Source organism: Thamnophis sirtalis, unplaced genomic scaffold (assembly GCF_051295495.1).
Source record: "Thamnophis sirtalis isolate CommonGarterSnake01/CBP01778 unplaced genomic scaffold, rThaSir2_p1.2 scaffold_2, whole genome shotgun sequence".
NCBI lineage: Eukaryota > Metazoa > Chordata > Lepidosauria > Squamata > Natricidae > Thamnophis > Thamnophis sirtalis.
The window spans coordinates 5972580-5987820 of record NW_028261382.1 but is presented as its reverse complement, the minus strand read 5'-3'; the positions used below and the strand labels follow the sequence as shown (position 1 = coordinate 5987820).

General features: G+C 45.8%; 1 protein-coding gene across 1 annotated transcript in view; it reads right to left on the bottom strand.

The window, feature by feature from the left end:
- The window catches only part of DUOX2 (dual oxidase 2), a 45149-nt gene that overhangs the window by 3974 nt on the left and 25934 nt on the right, over positions 1–15241 (bottom strand). The window contains exons 22-30 of the mRNA XM_087704117.1: positions 13665–13760; positions 8988–9166; positions 7780–8010; positions 6647–6746; positions 5718–5767; positions 4697–4824; positions 3307–3460; positions 1714–1946; positions 655–813 (exon numbers count right to left, since the gene is read on the bottom strand). Coding sequence (XP_087560243.1) covers positions 655–813; positions 1714–1946; positions 3307–3460; positions 4697–4824; positions 5718–5767; positions 6647–6746; positions 7780–8010; positions 8988–9166; positions 13665–13760 — 1330 coding nt within the window. The remainder of the gene's footprint in view (positions 1–654; positions 814–1713; positions 1947–3306; positions 3461–4696; positions 4825–5717; positions 5768–6646; positions 6747–7779; positions 8011–8987; positions 9167–13664; positions 13761–15241) is intronic.

The following is a 15241-nucleotide window of genomic DNA, read 5'->3' as shown; positions in this document are numbered from 1 at the left end:
GGAGCCTGTTCCCAGTGTGCGCATGCACAGAGTTGCCAGACGAAGGGAGCAGCTATAGAACAGGGGTCAACTTGGGAGGAAGGCCACAGGTGGACTGTGAATGGCCCCTCCCAGAGGGAATAAAAGAGGAGCGAAAGGGGAGTGGAGTTTGCAGGAGACCATTAGTTCGCTTCATTGGTTCGTGACTCTCAAAGACTCCTTGCCAGGTTCTGCAGAGATCGGCCTGGCAGCTCTCCAAGCCAGATAAGGTCTGTGCTTGTAAATCCTCCCTTGAAAGACTTTGCTGGATGTGAATGAGCAGAATTCACAATAAGTTAAGAAAAGGGGAACAGGAGTTTGCTTCCTGCTCTTGGGAAGCCTCGGTCAGTATAGCTCTTTTGCATTTTTTTAAACAATTTTTTAAAGAATTGTCGAAAAGTGGAAATACCGCCTAGATAAAATGTAATGTATGAGCCCGTCTTTCCCCATCTGTAAGTGTCAGGAAATGTGAGATGTAACACACATAGCAAAGTCCCACAACCCCACTATCTGTTTCAAGTAGCGCAGTTCATCGTCAAAGTAGTCGTACCACCTGATGTTAAACACAAACACTGACACTATCTCAGGTCAGTGGTGTACAGCAGCCCAATCACAACTCTGCTGGTCCAGTCTCACCTTCTTGCATAGGATTCTGGAGCCAACGGAAGACTTGAAGACAAGGTCTTTAAGGATGGAGGCAAAGGGGGTCACTCCAATGCCACCGCCCACCAGGACTGACACCTCGAATTTGTTCCATTCCTGGTGTCCTTCTCCAAATGGCCCATCCAGATAGAGCTACAAAGAAACAGAGGTAAAGAAGGAAGTTTGTTGGCTTGGACAATGAAGTTCAGATGGTTTCCATTGAGTATAACAAGGATTGGATTCTACCGTGTTTCCCCGAAAGTAAGACAGGGTTTTATTATTTTTTTTGACCCCCGAAATAAGCACTTGGTCAAACCTGCAAGCCGTCTTTTCTTTTTTGGATTTCAGATCTGCCACACTTCCTACTCTGGAAACATGGGAGAGGGGAATTATATGGAGTTGGCTGATATGTAGCCATAATAACATTCTTCTTAGAAAGTCAAGGTCACTTTTGTCTCTGCACCTGGCCGGATGTGGATCTGTCTTCGTGGCAGAGGAAGATTGGACCACGTGATGAACTTGTGGGTGTTGGGGGCAGGATCTTGAACTTTCAACTGGGTGGGAAAACCCAGGAAGCTTTCAGATTCGGGTTTTCCCAGATGTGCCAACATGACATCTCTAATAAAGTGGAACTTTGAGGAAACATAACTCTCTGAGTTTTATTTTGTTGGGGGGAACAGGGGTCAGGGTTTTTTGGAACCCTGACACACTTGGCCTTATTTTCAGGGAGGCCTTATTATTTTTGAGGTGCAGGAGGCGGCGAGCGTGGTCACCTCATGGCTGCTGCGGTGTTGCAATATTTTCAGGGAGGGCTTATTTTAGCGCATGCACTCAAAAGCCAAATTGGGCTTATTATCCAGGGAGGTCTTATTTTCGGGGAGACAGGGTATATTTTTACAAACTATTTACAGGGGGGATTGGAAGAAAAGCAATCTTCGGGTTGGAACCAGAAGAGTTTTGGTTGACGTTGGCCAGCCATATTTGTTGGCCGCGTGTCCTCTCCTGAAATTGACACCAGGAGAAAAGCAAGGCGAAACAGAAATCCAGACTGACCTTGGGATATTTGCCGATTTCCGCGATGCTTTCTTGCGAGTAGAGTTCCCGCAGGCGAGTTGTCCAAGGTCCAGCTGCTCGGATGTGCAGAGTTAGCAGGTCTTCATGGGGAGCAGATGTCAGAGTGAAAGGATGGTACTCGTTGGTCCCCAGGGACAAACACGCAATCCGTACCCATTGTCCAGACCTGTAGTCAAAGTCCTGGGGTCTCTGGAACTGCAGGTTGGTGACCCCTGAATCAAGGGGAAAAAAGGCTTCCTGTGTATTTGCTACGAAAGGTCAAGTCAACAATGCTCTCTACAATGATCTGGGTACAAGCAAGTTTCAGATAAGGCAGAGCTAAACTAGAGGATTATCTCTGAGAAGCTACAAACAGTAAAGACTATGTTGGACCACTCAGGCCAGATGTGGCCTCCAGGTTCCAGCGAGTCTCTTTAGATCAACTTTCTTCAATGGGCATCCTTTAGATATATGGCTATGATGGGGACCCTATGACACATGTGCCACGGGTTCATTCCGGCAGGTACTACTGTTGGTTTGCTGCATGGGGCATGCTGCATGGGTGTGCTGTGTGGGTACACTTGATGCGTGCTATGCGTGCATGCACAGTGGCTGAACCGGTCCAAACCAGTAGGAACCCACCACTGGTTTGAGTGGCTGAACCGGTCCAAACCAGTAGGAACCCACCAGATGTGCCAGAGGTGGCACGCAGAGCCCTCTCTGTGGTCATGCGCACCAGCTGCTCTTCTGGTTTCCAGCATGCACATGCATGCTGGCCAGCTGGTCTTTACGAGTGCCAGAGTGCCGGAAAACAGTCCGAAAAATGGCCAAAAAACAGCCCGCTTTTTTGAGCCAAAAACAGCCCGGTTTTTTGAGCCAAAAACAGCCCGTTTTTTTTTAGCCAAAAACAGCCCAGTTTTTTGAGCCAAAAACAGCCCGTTTTTTTGAGCCAAAAACAGCCCAGTTTTTAAAGCCAAAAACAGCCCTTTTTTGGAGCCAAAAACAGCCTGTTTTTTCATCCAAAAACAGCCCGATTTTTTGAGCCAAAAACAGCCCGTTTTTTTGAGCCAAAAACAGCCCGTTTTTTGAGCCAAAAACAGCCCGTTTTTTTGAGCCAAAAACAACCCGTTTTTTTGAGCCAAAAACAACCCGTTTTTTTGAGCCAAAAACAGCCTGCTTTTTGAGCCAAAAACAGGGCATTTTTTGAGCCAAAAACGGCCCGAAAAACAGCCAAAAAACAGGCAAGTGGCCAGCTTGTCTTTGAGTTTCCAGTGCTTCAGCATGCACAAAGACCAGCTGGCTGGCACGCATGCCGGAAACCCGAAGACCAACCGGCATGCATGCACATTCGGGTTTCCGATACTTTGGCGCATGTACATGCACGCATATTCCAGTTTGGGCATTCGGTGCTGAAAAAGTTTGCCATCACTGATATATGGCGTTCAACTGTCATAATCTCTGCAAGACCGTTCCTAAGAATTCTGGGGGTTGAAGTCCACATCTGGGAGGGTGCTCAGGTAGAAGATATTCTCTTTGAGAATATCTTCTACCTGAGGGTTGAGGAGGAAGGAGGCTACAGGAGAGCAGCATTACCTGAAGGGAGCAGTTCAGCCTTAATGACGCTGATCTCCACCTTCTTCCTGCTAAGGCTGAGGAGTTTATCGGCGACATAGATGAGCGCTGGGACAATGAAGTAAATATGAAAGCGTGGCTGTTGTACCACAGCGTAGCTGCCATGGATGATCACCTAGAAATACATTACACATCATTTTAGTCCACGAGAATGAACAGAAAGCAAGAGGTTCTTCTCGGATGGTGAAGACTCACAAAGAGTGAAAGCATCTAAAGATAGTTTGGAAGTCCTCAGGATCCCATAAACTTGCTCAAACTCAAAGTCTCCCTCAAGTCAATAATAGTCCAGCCTTCAATTTGAATTCTTTTTCCATTCTATTTGGAGAGGATGCTCTTTTTGTATAGAAAACCCTATCATTAAACTCTTAGCTCTCTTCGTATTTAGTATGCAGTGGTGGGATTCAAATAATTTAGCAACCGGTTCTCTGCCCTAATGACCAGCTGGGGGTGAGTGGCTCGGTGGTCATGTGACTGGGTGGGCATGGCCAACTCAATGTCACTCACATCAATGGGCGCTTCACTTTAGCTGTTACAATAACCAGAGAGGCAGTTTCTGTATACAGGGCAATAAAGATGAAGCTAGAAACAACACCAGAATGTTTCCTTCCTGCCTTCTTTACAGGATTAGCCCTGTAAAGTGGAAAAAAACAAAAGGAGATTTCTTCCAACAACCGGTTCTCCGAACTGCTTAGAAAGTTAACAGCCGGTTCTCCCGAATAGGTGCGAACTGGTTGAATCCCACCACTGATAGTATGTGTCAACTTGTAAAGCATTTCCATGCTTATTACCAAGTTGACATTGGAAGAAATGGGGGGGGCGGGGGGGGGGAGAGAATTCCACCCATATCTTCGACCAGGGTCGGATCTCAGATTTCTACAGCAGGCACGTGAGGCGTGAAAGTTTACAACCTGCTGCAGCACTTCGTTGGTGGATGTGATTTATGACACAGACTGAGGGGAGGGGAGACACAGGGGTAAAGTTCAGTCACCATTAAACGGAAATCAGATCTGGCTCCATGGCAGGAAAGGCCAAAAGGTTTCTCCTAATAAATAACTGGATTTCTTTTGAACTTTGTCTCGAGGCTCGTAAATTATTCAGGGCATCTTTTGGAAATCTGACAGTATGAAGATGGTATCTATCAAGGATCTCCAAACTTGGCAACTTTAAGTCTTGCGGATTTCAACTCCCACCATGGCCTGCTGAGGAATTCTGGGACTTGAAGTCCACAAGTCTTAAAGGTGCCAAGTTTGGAGACACCCCCCACCCCGGTATATGTGAATAGTATGAATCTTCCTTCATCTGTGGACGATTCGTATTTCTGAATTATCATAGGCTGTAACTGTCCACTTACCAGAATGTAAAGAACCACATAGAGATGATGGGTAATCCAGAATCCTTGAAAGCTGATTCGTCGGAAATAATGAGTGGCAAATACATACATGATTGCAAGGATGACCAATAATAGCACTCCGGTCATGCCTGCAGAAGATCAGGAGAAGACAAGGGAATGTCAACTGAAGTATGGGAGCACATGATATCATCTTGCTTCACCATTATCTCCATCTACTTCAGAGGTGGACAACCTGAAACTTTCTCTATAGGTCAAGCAACGACACAACATTGCACAAACAGCACAAATACTTCATTTGCATCATTTGGGCCATGATATCCTGCTACATATGTAATCATCATGATGCAATTGCAGCTTTTAATAGATACCAATGCTTGAAGTTCTATATTTTCCGTTCTACCCTTCTTCAGAACCGAGCTGAGAATGGACTCAAAGGCTAATGTAAACTCTAAAGTAGGCTTAATGCACTAAACAAACAAACCAAACACCCACTTTCTACCCCCATCAGCTTCAGACCACATGAATAATTTGGACCTGGCCACTTGTATGATTTCCCAGATCGTCATCTACCCAATCCCCCAGATGTTAACTGCAATCTGATCTCCAGAATTAATATTTGAATTTGTCAAAATATTCATGAACCAGCAGAGACATGGTAACAAGGTCAGCCAATGGATAGGGCTTAGTAACAAGGTCAGCCAATGGATAGGGCTTAGTAACAAGGTCAGCCAATGGATAGGGCTTAGTAACAAGGTCAGCCAATGGGAGCTGAAACAGCTTGGAGCCTGGGCGTGGTTTAGCCCTGCAGCTCCGAGTGCTGTGCTGAGAATTGAAACTGAAACTAGTTGTCTGCAACGCTGAACTCTGAACTGAAAGATTAAAACTGTTCTCTGCTGTTGGTATTGTATATATATTCTTATACCTGAAGAAGTTTCTTATTTAAACGAATCCTGCTGAATCAGTTATCTGTGTGCAAGCTTTCTGGATTTGATTTTTGCAACAAACTTTGACAGAATTTTACCTGGTACGGTCTCAAAAAACCACCAGTAGTATTTGGGAGGAAATTGTGATCTGGAAAGAAAAACAAAACAAGGGCAAATTACAACAACCCACAATACAACCTGGTTCATACATTGTGCTAAGGCAGGGGTCTCCAAACATGGCAACTTTAAGACTGAAGGAGTTTGGCTAGCTGGGGAATTCTGGGAGTTGAAGTCCACCAGTCTTAAAGTTTCCAAGTTTGGCGCCCCCTGTGTTAAGCTGGAGTTGGTTAGATGTGAATAATATAAATTGGCTGAATTTACTCAATCCACCATCGTCTGTACAAATGCTACCCTACTTCCAAACTACACAGAGCTTCCTCTAAATTAAGAGTCTCCGTTCTTTCTCCGGTCACCTGGAAGTTAATTCACTCTTGTTGTGAGGCCTGCAATTATATTCCTTTTAGAATTTTGGCCTGCCACACTTTCTCTTATTTCATTATGCTGTCTCTTTAGTATGTTGATGGGAGGGGGGAACAGACAGGAGTGAGATTGTGGAATGTATTGTTTTCATTCTTTACTAGAAGCCAAGGTCATCTTTTGTCTCCACACTTTTACACCTGACCGGAAGCAGCTGGGTGTGGATGCCAGCATGGAAGAAGAAGATTGGACCATGTGCTGGATTGTGGGTGTGGGGACAAAATCATGAACTTTTAACTGGGTGGGATTCTGATGTCATTTCCAGTATTGGGATTCCATAACACAGATATGCCTAAGATGTCTGCTTTATTAAATTGGAACTTTAAGGATAGTTTTGCCTTGGACTCTGATTTAATTCTACATGATACTTGGAACGCTGATATTTGTCTTTGCATTCTTACCAGAGGTGATATTTGGCTGGTTCTCTCACATTTGCAAACTGGTAGGGTAGGTAAGTGAATCCCACCACTAATTCTTACTTTCTACTCACCCGTCATTCATAAATACGTGTGAGAAAAGGCATGACAAAATGCTGAGAGGGGTTACGGAAAAGATGTAGACATTCACAATATGGCCCAGAGTGTGCAAAACTGCAGGAAACAAAAAGAAGGTGAGGTTAGGCATCTGTGCCACCAGATTTAATTGCCATTTCGCATCTCCTATAACTACAGTATAAACATTTCCTGACATGGAATTATGGGCCATATAGCGCTATAAAAAAAACAATGACACAGAAAAATGGGCAGGTAAATAGCAGTGTGGCTGAATGGTGAGAACCCAAGCTGTTAAACCCAAGCTTTGAACTGGGCAAAGTTCAGGATTTACAAAAATACAAATATTCCACGCCTATCTTCGTATTTGCGTTACATTTGTAATTTCCTTGATGTGAGTTTTATTTTTAAAGACTAGGCAATCTTGATTAGCAAAAGGAAGTGTTAGGCGGTTCCTTTTTCGGTCCAGATTGCTAGAAAAATCCCCTCAATTGGAAAAACCAGATTGTTCCGGGGTTGATTTCCACCACTGTTGCCAATTATTTTCCTTGCACACTTGCAAGGAAATGCATTGCCAACAATTGTGCAGCTGCAGCAGTGAGAAATTAGAGAGGATTCGGTATTTTGAAAAAAGTTTCATCTCCATCACGCTGACCCTCGAAATCTAAGCGGTGTTCTCCAGGAAGCCGTTGACTTGGAACGATTTGTTCAGTGACCGTCCATAGTTGCAACCACACTGAAAATAGAGACTTGGGATGCGTATTTATGACCGTGATCAAAATCCTCGGCAACCGGAATGTACAGTAGTGGCCAAAATTTTTGGGAGAAGTGTATTTCTTCCAACAACCGGTTCCCCAAACTGCTTAGAAAGTTAACAACCAGTTCTCCCGAATAGGTGCGAGCCGGCTGAATCCCACCACTGGGTGTGACTCACTTAACTTAGTAATGGAAAGTCTGGTTCCCCACTGTAGTTGTAAGTCGAGGACTACTTGCAATTCAGAGAGTTTCTAATTTCAGCAATTATTAACCCTTCCGTTCCAAATCAGATCTAGTTGCAAACCATTTCAAAGGATCGCAACGTTCTAGTTTGGTCAGTCAAGGATTCAGTTGGTTTCCCTCTGTTTGGATCTACCTGAGAAGATCAACGCTCCCGTCGCGATCCATCGGTGGAAATCGACAGCGGAATCAAAAGGGATGTAGCGATTGAAGAACGTCTCGCGCAGGAATGTGATGAGGTTCCGGCACATGGTGAGTAAGATGAAGGAGTACATGAAGGAGATGCTGGCACCAGCCCCACGAGAGATCAGGATGCCCACGAAGGTGGTGTCCGCAATTCCGGTGGGTGGGGAGGCAAATCCATAATCTGCAAAACAAACGGTTTGAGCGAGTCCCGGAGACTGAGATTGTGACAAAACTGTTAACTGGGTTACTCTCCTTTTTTCCCCTCTAGTCTGAGACCTGTTTGTGTCCTTCCGGTGGTGTCTGGCAGACCAAGCTGTGCTCCAGAAAGGAGGCAGACTCAGAATAAACTCAATGAGAGCAGGTTACAACCCCATTGGATTCAACGCTGCTTCTGTTTCAATGGGAGAGTTGGGAAATTAAACGGAGGAGGCACCATTCATGGGGTCCCTCCATGTTCACCACGTCTATCCAATGAAAATGACCATCCAGAAGACACTTCTGAGCAGAAGCTCTGGGGTCCTTGGGCAAAGCTTTGGAGGAAGCCCACCCACAGGTCTGCAGCCTCAAGAGACATCCGCCTTTCCATAACTGCGTCTCACCTCCAACATGCTCAGATGATCAACATGCTTGCATGCCCCAGACGAGGCATGGCAATGCAACACCAAAGAGGTCCAAGGCATTAGGGAGCACATAGCAACGTGTACAGATGTGGAGCTCCCCTCCAGATCTCTACTATGTGTCCAAAGGGGGGGGGAGGGGTTAGGTTACAGTAAGATTTCTAAGGAAGATACTCAGATCTTCAATGGTTCAACCACAGCCTTGCCAGTAATGTTACGAACCATCGCCTATAGATCTGTGTCACCAAAACAGCCACTATAAAAGCCATACCTGGAAGTTTGGCAACAAACTTCTCTTGTTAACCACTACTACAGCTCTACTTGCAGCGGGAGTGTCTTGCTTTACACCAGCATTAGTTCTAGGCTGCAAGGAGATACGTACGTGGTATGCTTAGTGGTGACTGCCACTGGTTGCCCGGCCCGGAGACGGGCGCCTCGCCTTCCTCATGGCATGAGGACGCGGAGTTCTGAATCAAGTTAGCCGCCTCAGCTCTGGAGCTGAGCAGCCGGTTCGGTGGTGCTAAGTAGGCTGGTAACTCACAGTATGCCCTTTCTACAAAGACGCCGGCGGTGATGGCCGAGAATATCACCACGCAGATAATGTGGCGCCGGAAGTTCTCAATGAACCTCTTGAACTGTTGTATCTTCTGGTGGATTATGTTCCTCTGGTACCGCTCCCTCCGGGCCTCCGTGTAGAGGTGAGGTTCTGGGAAGGTCAATCTGGAAAATGGGAAATAATAGCTCAGGAAAATCTTGACTGGCAGGCAGGGGTGGGTTTCTCGCCCCGTTCCAACCGGTTCGGTTGGAACGGGGCCGGCAGCGTCCTTGTGCACGCGCGCAACGCACGCATGCGTACTAGCGTCTGTGCGATGCTCCAGCGGCTCCTGGAGGATCGCGCAGGCGCTGTATGCGTCCTGCGCATGCGTGGAAGCGCAGAACTCGTCAAAACCGGGTAAGGAGCGCGGGCGGGCGGGTGCGCCCTTTGCCGTTCCCGGAAGTTACTTACTTCCGGGTTCGCCGACCAACCGGTTCGTGGGGACCGCCGCGAACTGGTTGAAACCCACCCCTGCTGGCAGGGCAAATTTTGATCAGGAGACCATTAAAAAAAACACCTTCTGCTCTAACAACACCCTAAACAGATTCTGCAATATTTCATCGAGTGAGCCAGTTTCAGGCAAATGGGGATCTACTTTGCTTTTTCTTAGAGCTCTGAAACAACCAGCCTCGTGATCTCCAAAGATCCCCCCAGAGATGGTTCTGCAAGGGAACCAGAGCATTTTTGAGCACATGCAAACTTAAGAATTTGCCAACTTGGTTTCCTACCATAAATGCTTTCCTAGTATATGAAGAATGATAACAGGAATTGGATATGTCTCTTTTCAGGAAAAGAAGGACTATGAGTGACATGAGAGCAGTCTTCCAATATCGGCCTGCCCCCAAAGAAGAGGGAGTCAAGCTATTCTCCAAAGCACCTGAGGGCAGGAGAAGAAACAAATGGATGGGAACTAATCAAGGAGAGGAGCAACCTACAATTAAAGAGAAACTTCCTAACAGGGAGAACAATTAACTAGTGGAACAACTTGCCTCCAGAAGTTGTGAATGCTCCAACACTGGAAGCTTTTAAGAAGATGTTGGATAGCCATTTGTCTGAAGTGGTGTAGGGTTTCCTGCCTAAGCAGGGGGTTGGACTAGAAGACCTCTAAGGTCCCTTCCAACTCTATTATTCTGTTCTGTTCAATATTGGGAGGACGATATGGAAAGACCAGTATCCACTCAGCCTTAGAAGATGCTAACCACAATTGCTGGTGAAACATCAGGAGATTTTGTGGATCAGGAGATCACTAAACCCTGAATTCCAATAGTGTCCAACTTTGGGAAGAGTCTTTGTGAGACTCCCAAAATATGAAAAGCAGGTTCCTTGCTAAGCAAGACAGTTATGAAGAGAGCTTTGCTCTGTTTTACGACCTTTCTTGCCACAGTTGTTAAGTGAGTCACTGCCGTTGATAAGTTAGTAACACGGCCGTGAAGGAATCTGTCTTCTCTGTTGACGTTGCTTGTCAGAAGGTCGCAAAAGGGGACCTCATGTTCCTGGGAAACTGAAACTGTCATAACTACAGAGCCTCACTGGAGGCTTTTAAGGACAGCCACTTATCTGGAATGTTATTGGTCTTCTGCTTGAGCAGGGGATTGAACTATATGACCTCCAAGGTCCCTTCCAACTCCCTTATTCTGTTGTACATTGATCATTTCTTTCATCATAGCAACTTGATTTGGTCTGGCAAAGCCAACATGGCTGCTTCTACCGCGTGGCACGACAAAACCGCGCTCCACTAAAGCGCGCCCGATTAAACCGTGTCGCTGACGTCATCAGCAGGGCGACAACAGCGACCGCGGAGAAAAAAGGGCGCTTTAAATAGCGCTTTGAAAGCAAGCCGATTCAAGTTAAGGTAAGGGTTAGGTTTAGGGTTAGGTTAAGGGTTAGGGTTAGGGTCAGGGTCAGGGTTAGGTTAAGGGTTAGGGTTAGGTTTAGCGTTAGGTTAAGGGTTAGGTTTAGGGTTAGGTTAAGGGTTAGGTTTAGGGTTAGGTTTAGGATTAGGTTTAGGGGGGTTAGGTTTAGGGGTTAATTTTAGCTTTAACATTCACAGCATGCTTTTTTCGTCGCACTGTGATGACGTCAGCTACGCGGTTTCGTCGAGCGCGCTTTAGTCGAACGCGGTTTTGTGGTGGAACCCTTCTACCGTAGTATTCTACATCTCTGTTTCTTAATTTGGGGTGGAATATCCAGAGGTGTTTGAGCCTCATGGAGCCATCCCAGAAGTCTGCATTTCTACTGTGCTCACGCCAGTGGCATCACTCACATGGACTTTGCTGCTATAAATCACAGCAGTGATACGTGGATTTGTTTGAGAGCCCGTTCTTGCAATGTTGCCAGAAAACACATAGTAAAACAAATCAACAACATAATGGGCTATTTATAATGTGTTCAATGGAAATAATGAAGGTTGGGTCAGACAGATTCTGATAACCGGCCTCATTGATACCCTGAGTCACTTGATAGTGAGATGGGTGGCGAGTAAATGAATGAATGAATGAATCAATCAATCCATAAAACTTAGAAGAGTAAAGCTGCAGAGATAGCTAGTTGAAGGGTGTTTACACTTTTATGGGACTGACAGTTGTTTAAATTCTGAATGTGTACACTGGAGTTTAATTATCGAGATTAACCAGGCAATAGAAAGCAAATTTTGAAGTTCTCCAGACTCCTGAATCTCTTGTAGCTTTTAGCTCAGGTTCCTCCTGAAGCGTCTTATTCTGCTATGGTGACGAAATGACTTGCAGCAAGAGAAGGGTAATGACCACAGATCTTCATAAATACGATGAATTACAAGTCCACAACTCCTAAGGAATATGATTTCGCCTACATAACTGATCATCTACTTATATAGATACTGTCAACATTCCAAGTAATGCACCCATAGAAAGTAGAACTCCGAGGCAGGTCAGGTAGATCCCTCAAAGAACAATTTATTTACATGGGGCTGCCCTTGAAGAGCATCCGGCGACTTCAGCTAGTCCAGAATGCGGCCGCGCGAGCGATTGTGGGTGCACCTCAGTTCGCCCACATAACACCTATCCTCCGCGAGCTGCGCTGGCTACCTGTTGATCTCCGGGTGCGCTTCAAGGTGCTACTTACCACCCATAAAGCCCTTCATGGTAGTGGATCTGGGTACTTGAGAGACCGCCTCCTGCCAATTACCTCCTCGCGACCCATCAGATCACACAGATTAGGCCTCCTCCGAGTTCCATCTGCCAGTCAGTGTCGACTGGCAACTACACGGAGGAGGGCCTTTTCAGTAGTAGCTCCGACCCTTTGGAACGATCTCCCCGTAGAGATTCGTACCCTCACCACCCTCCAGACCTTCCGCACAGCCCTCAAGATCTGGCTATCCCGTCAGGCCTGGGGTTAAAGATTGTAATCTGTCCCCTCCCGAATGGTGAATGTTGTTTCTATTTTTAATTATGTATTGTTTTTATATGTCATTGTTTGTATCCCCTTCCTCATAAGTTGTAAGCCGCCCTGAGTCCCCTCAGGGAAAAGGGCGGCCTATAAATAAAATTTTCCATTCCATTTATTGGCACAGAGTTCCTGCGGTTTTCACCCGGTTAAAACTGAAAGTTCCCCCTTTCCCACAAGTCATCCATCACATTGTCCAATAGAGTTGCTGACTGGTTGCTCGGTTACTTTCTCCTCCTCCTGCTCCTCCTCTTTTCAGCCACCTGTTGAAACGTCCTTGGTTCTCACAAGAAACATTTTTTTTGTTTTGGTTACAAACCCTCGGCTATCAATTTTCCTTCCTCCTTCCCATCCCGTGGCAATCGTGAAGCCATAAGGGTGGGCTCAGCCAGGTTTGCTTCAGGGTTGCAGGGTACTTTTACAGGAACAGAGATGAAAATGGGATTACCTGTGATCTGCCCTTGAGTTTCCCAGAAATATCTATCGTGTATTAGCATAAATGCCCGGATCTGATCCAGCATGGCTTCTGCTAAAGAAATGATGCTATTCCAACCTAAACTCTACACAAATATTATTTCATTTCTATTTTTGTGTTTTCTATGGTTTCCCCAGTTGCAATGTATGGCTGTGAAAGTGGACCATAAGAACGGCTAAGCGCCAAAGAATGGAGGCCTTTGAACTCTGGTGCTGAAGAAGATTCCTGCGAGTCCCTTGGACTGCAAGGTGATCAGACCAGCCAGTCCTAGAGGAGATCAACCCTGACTGCTCTTTAGGAGGCCAGATCCTGAAGAGGAAACTCTAATACTTTGGCCACCTAATGAGAAGGAAAAAGGACTCCCTAGAGAAGAGCCTCATGCTGGGAAAGATTGAGGGCAAGAGAAGAAGGGGACGATAGAGAAGGAGGTGGCTGGATGGAGTCACTGAAGCAGTAGGCATGAACTTGAATACACTCCAGAGGATGGTAGAGGACAGGAAGGCCTGGAGGAACATTGTCCATGGGGTCACGATGAGTCGGACACGACTTCACAACTAACAACAACAACAACAAAAATTGTGTGCCCAACAAGATTCACTAGCTCACTGGCGCCGCTAACCCTTACCTGATCCCTCGTCAATGCCTCTCATGTTCAGAGAAGATGGTAGGGTAAAGATGGACAGCTCATTGTCCACATTTAGAATGAGTTACACATTCCACAGACTTACTTCTTCCCCTGCCTTTTCCGTAAGTCCTGTCCTATTCCTTCGCCAGGTAGCCAATCTGAACCCAGGATCAGTGGAGTATCTCGAGTGAGAAGGACACTGTAAGGGAGAAGATCATCAGCTTTTAAAGAGGACACTCGGTCTTTGATGCTGGACGTAAGCAAGGTGCCTTGTGGGTTTGAACTCTAAAATTTTCATGAAAAAGGCCAGCCGATCCTTTCTTTCAAACGTTTTGACTTTCAATTATCTCCGGAGTTGGCTACCAGTCATCCCCCAATCTCAAGGGTGGAGCACAAATTTGACTTTACGGTCTACATTTCAGTGGGGAAAAGACACTTCCTTTTCATCGGAATGTTTTTCCCCCCACCAAAACTCTACCTGGTTGTTTTTTTTTAAGAGGTAGGGCCTCTTAATGGCCTAAATGACACATAATTCATTGTATTCTTGTTGCATTTGGGACTGTGTGTACCCCATTAAAACACGATTTATTGTCCTTCGTTTTGAATGGTGCCATTTCAAGTTACACCAAGCCATCTAAAGATTATGGCACCTATCCACCAAGTAGAATACCTAAGCCCAGGCAAGGTATTTTGGCATCTGAGCTACTTTTCTTGTCTTCTCTGGCAAGAAAAATGCAACATTTCTAAATCTTGTCTTTGCATGTCACAATCGTCTGCCTGAACCACCTACCATATTTTTCGGAGTATAAGACGCACTTCCCCCACTAAAAGAGTGTGGAAATGTTGGTGCTTCTTATAAACCAAATACAGCCATTTTTGGCCTCCTGAAGCTCCATCCTGCATTCCATTTTGCAAAAAATGGGCAGTTTTTCCCCAAAACAGAGGCGTTTTTGCCTTCCCCCCAGCCCCCAACAGCATTCTGCAGGCTTCAGCGAGGCTGGGGGGGGAGGCAAAAATGCCTCCGTTTTGGTGAAAAATGGCTCATTTTCCACAAAAACAGGAATGTTTTTGCCTTGCCCCAGCCCTGCTGAAGCCTGCAGAGTGCTCCTGGGGGCTGGGGAGGACAATAGCAATAGCAATAGCAATAGCAGTTAGACTTATATACCGCTTCATAGGGCTTTCAGCCCTCTCTAAGCGGTTTACAGAGTCAGCATATTGCCCCCAATAACAATCCGGGTCCTCATTTTACCCACCTCGGAAGGATGGAAGGCTGAGTCAACCCTGAGCCAGTGAGATTTGAACAGCTGAACTGCAGAACTGCAGTCAGCTGAAGTAGCCTGCAGTGCTGCATTTAACCACTGTGCCACCTCGGCTCTATCAAAAACCTTTTTTTCTTACTTACCTCTTCAAAAACTTGGTGTGTCTTATACACCAGTGCATCTTATAGTGAGAAAAATATAGTATTTTTCTGAACCCAATTGGGTTCAGAAGGGCCAGCTGAAAGTAGATTTCACTGTTTAAATTTTATTCTCTAGGAAGCAAAGAACCCCATAGAAGGAAATATGTGGTATCAAACCTTTCCTTCTGATGCTGTATTTCTGTATGTGGAAGTAATAATCAAAAGCCTTCATAAGTGGCTCTTCATGTGGTTTTTAGAATCGGTTGCCTTTCGCAGTTAAA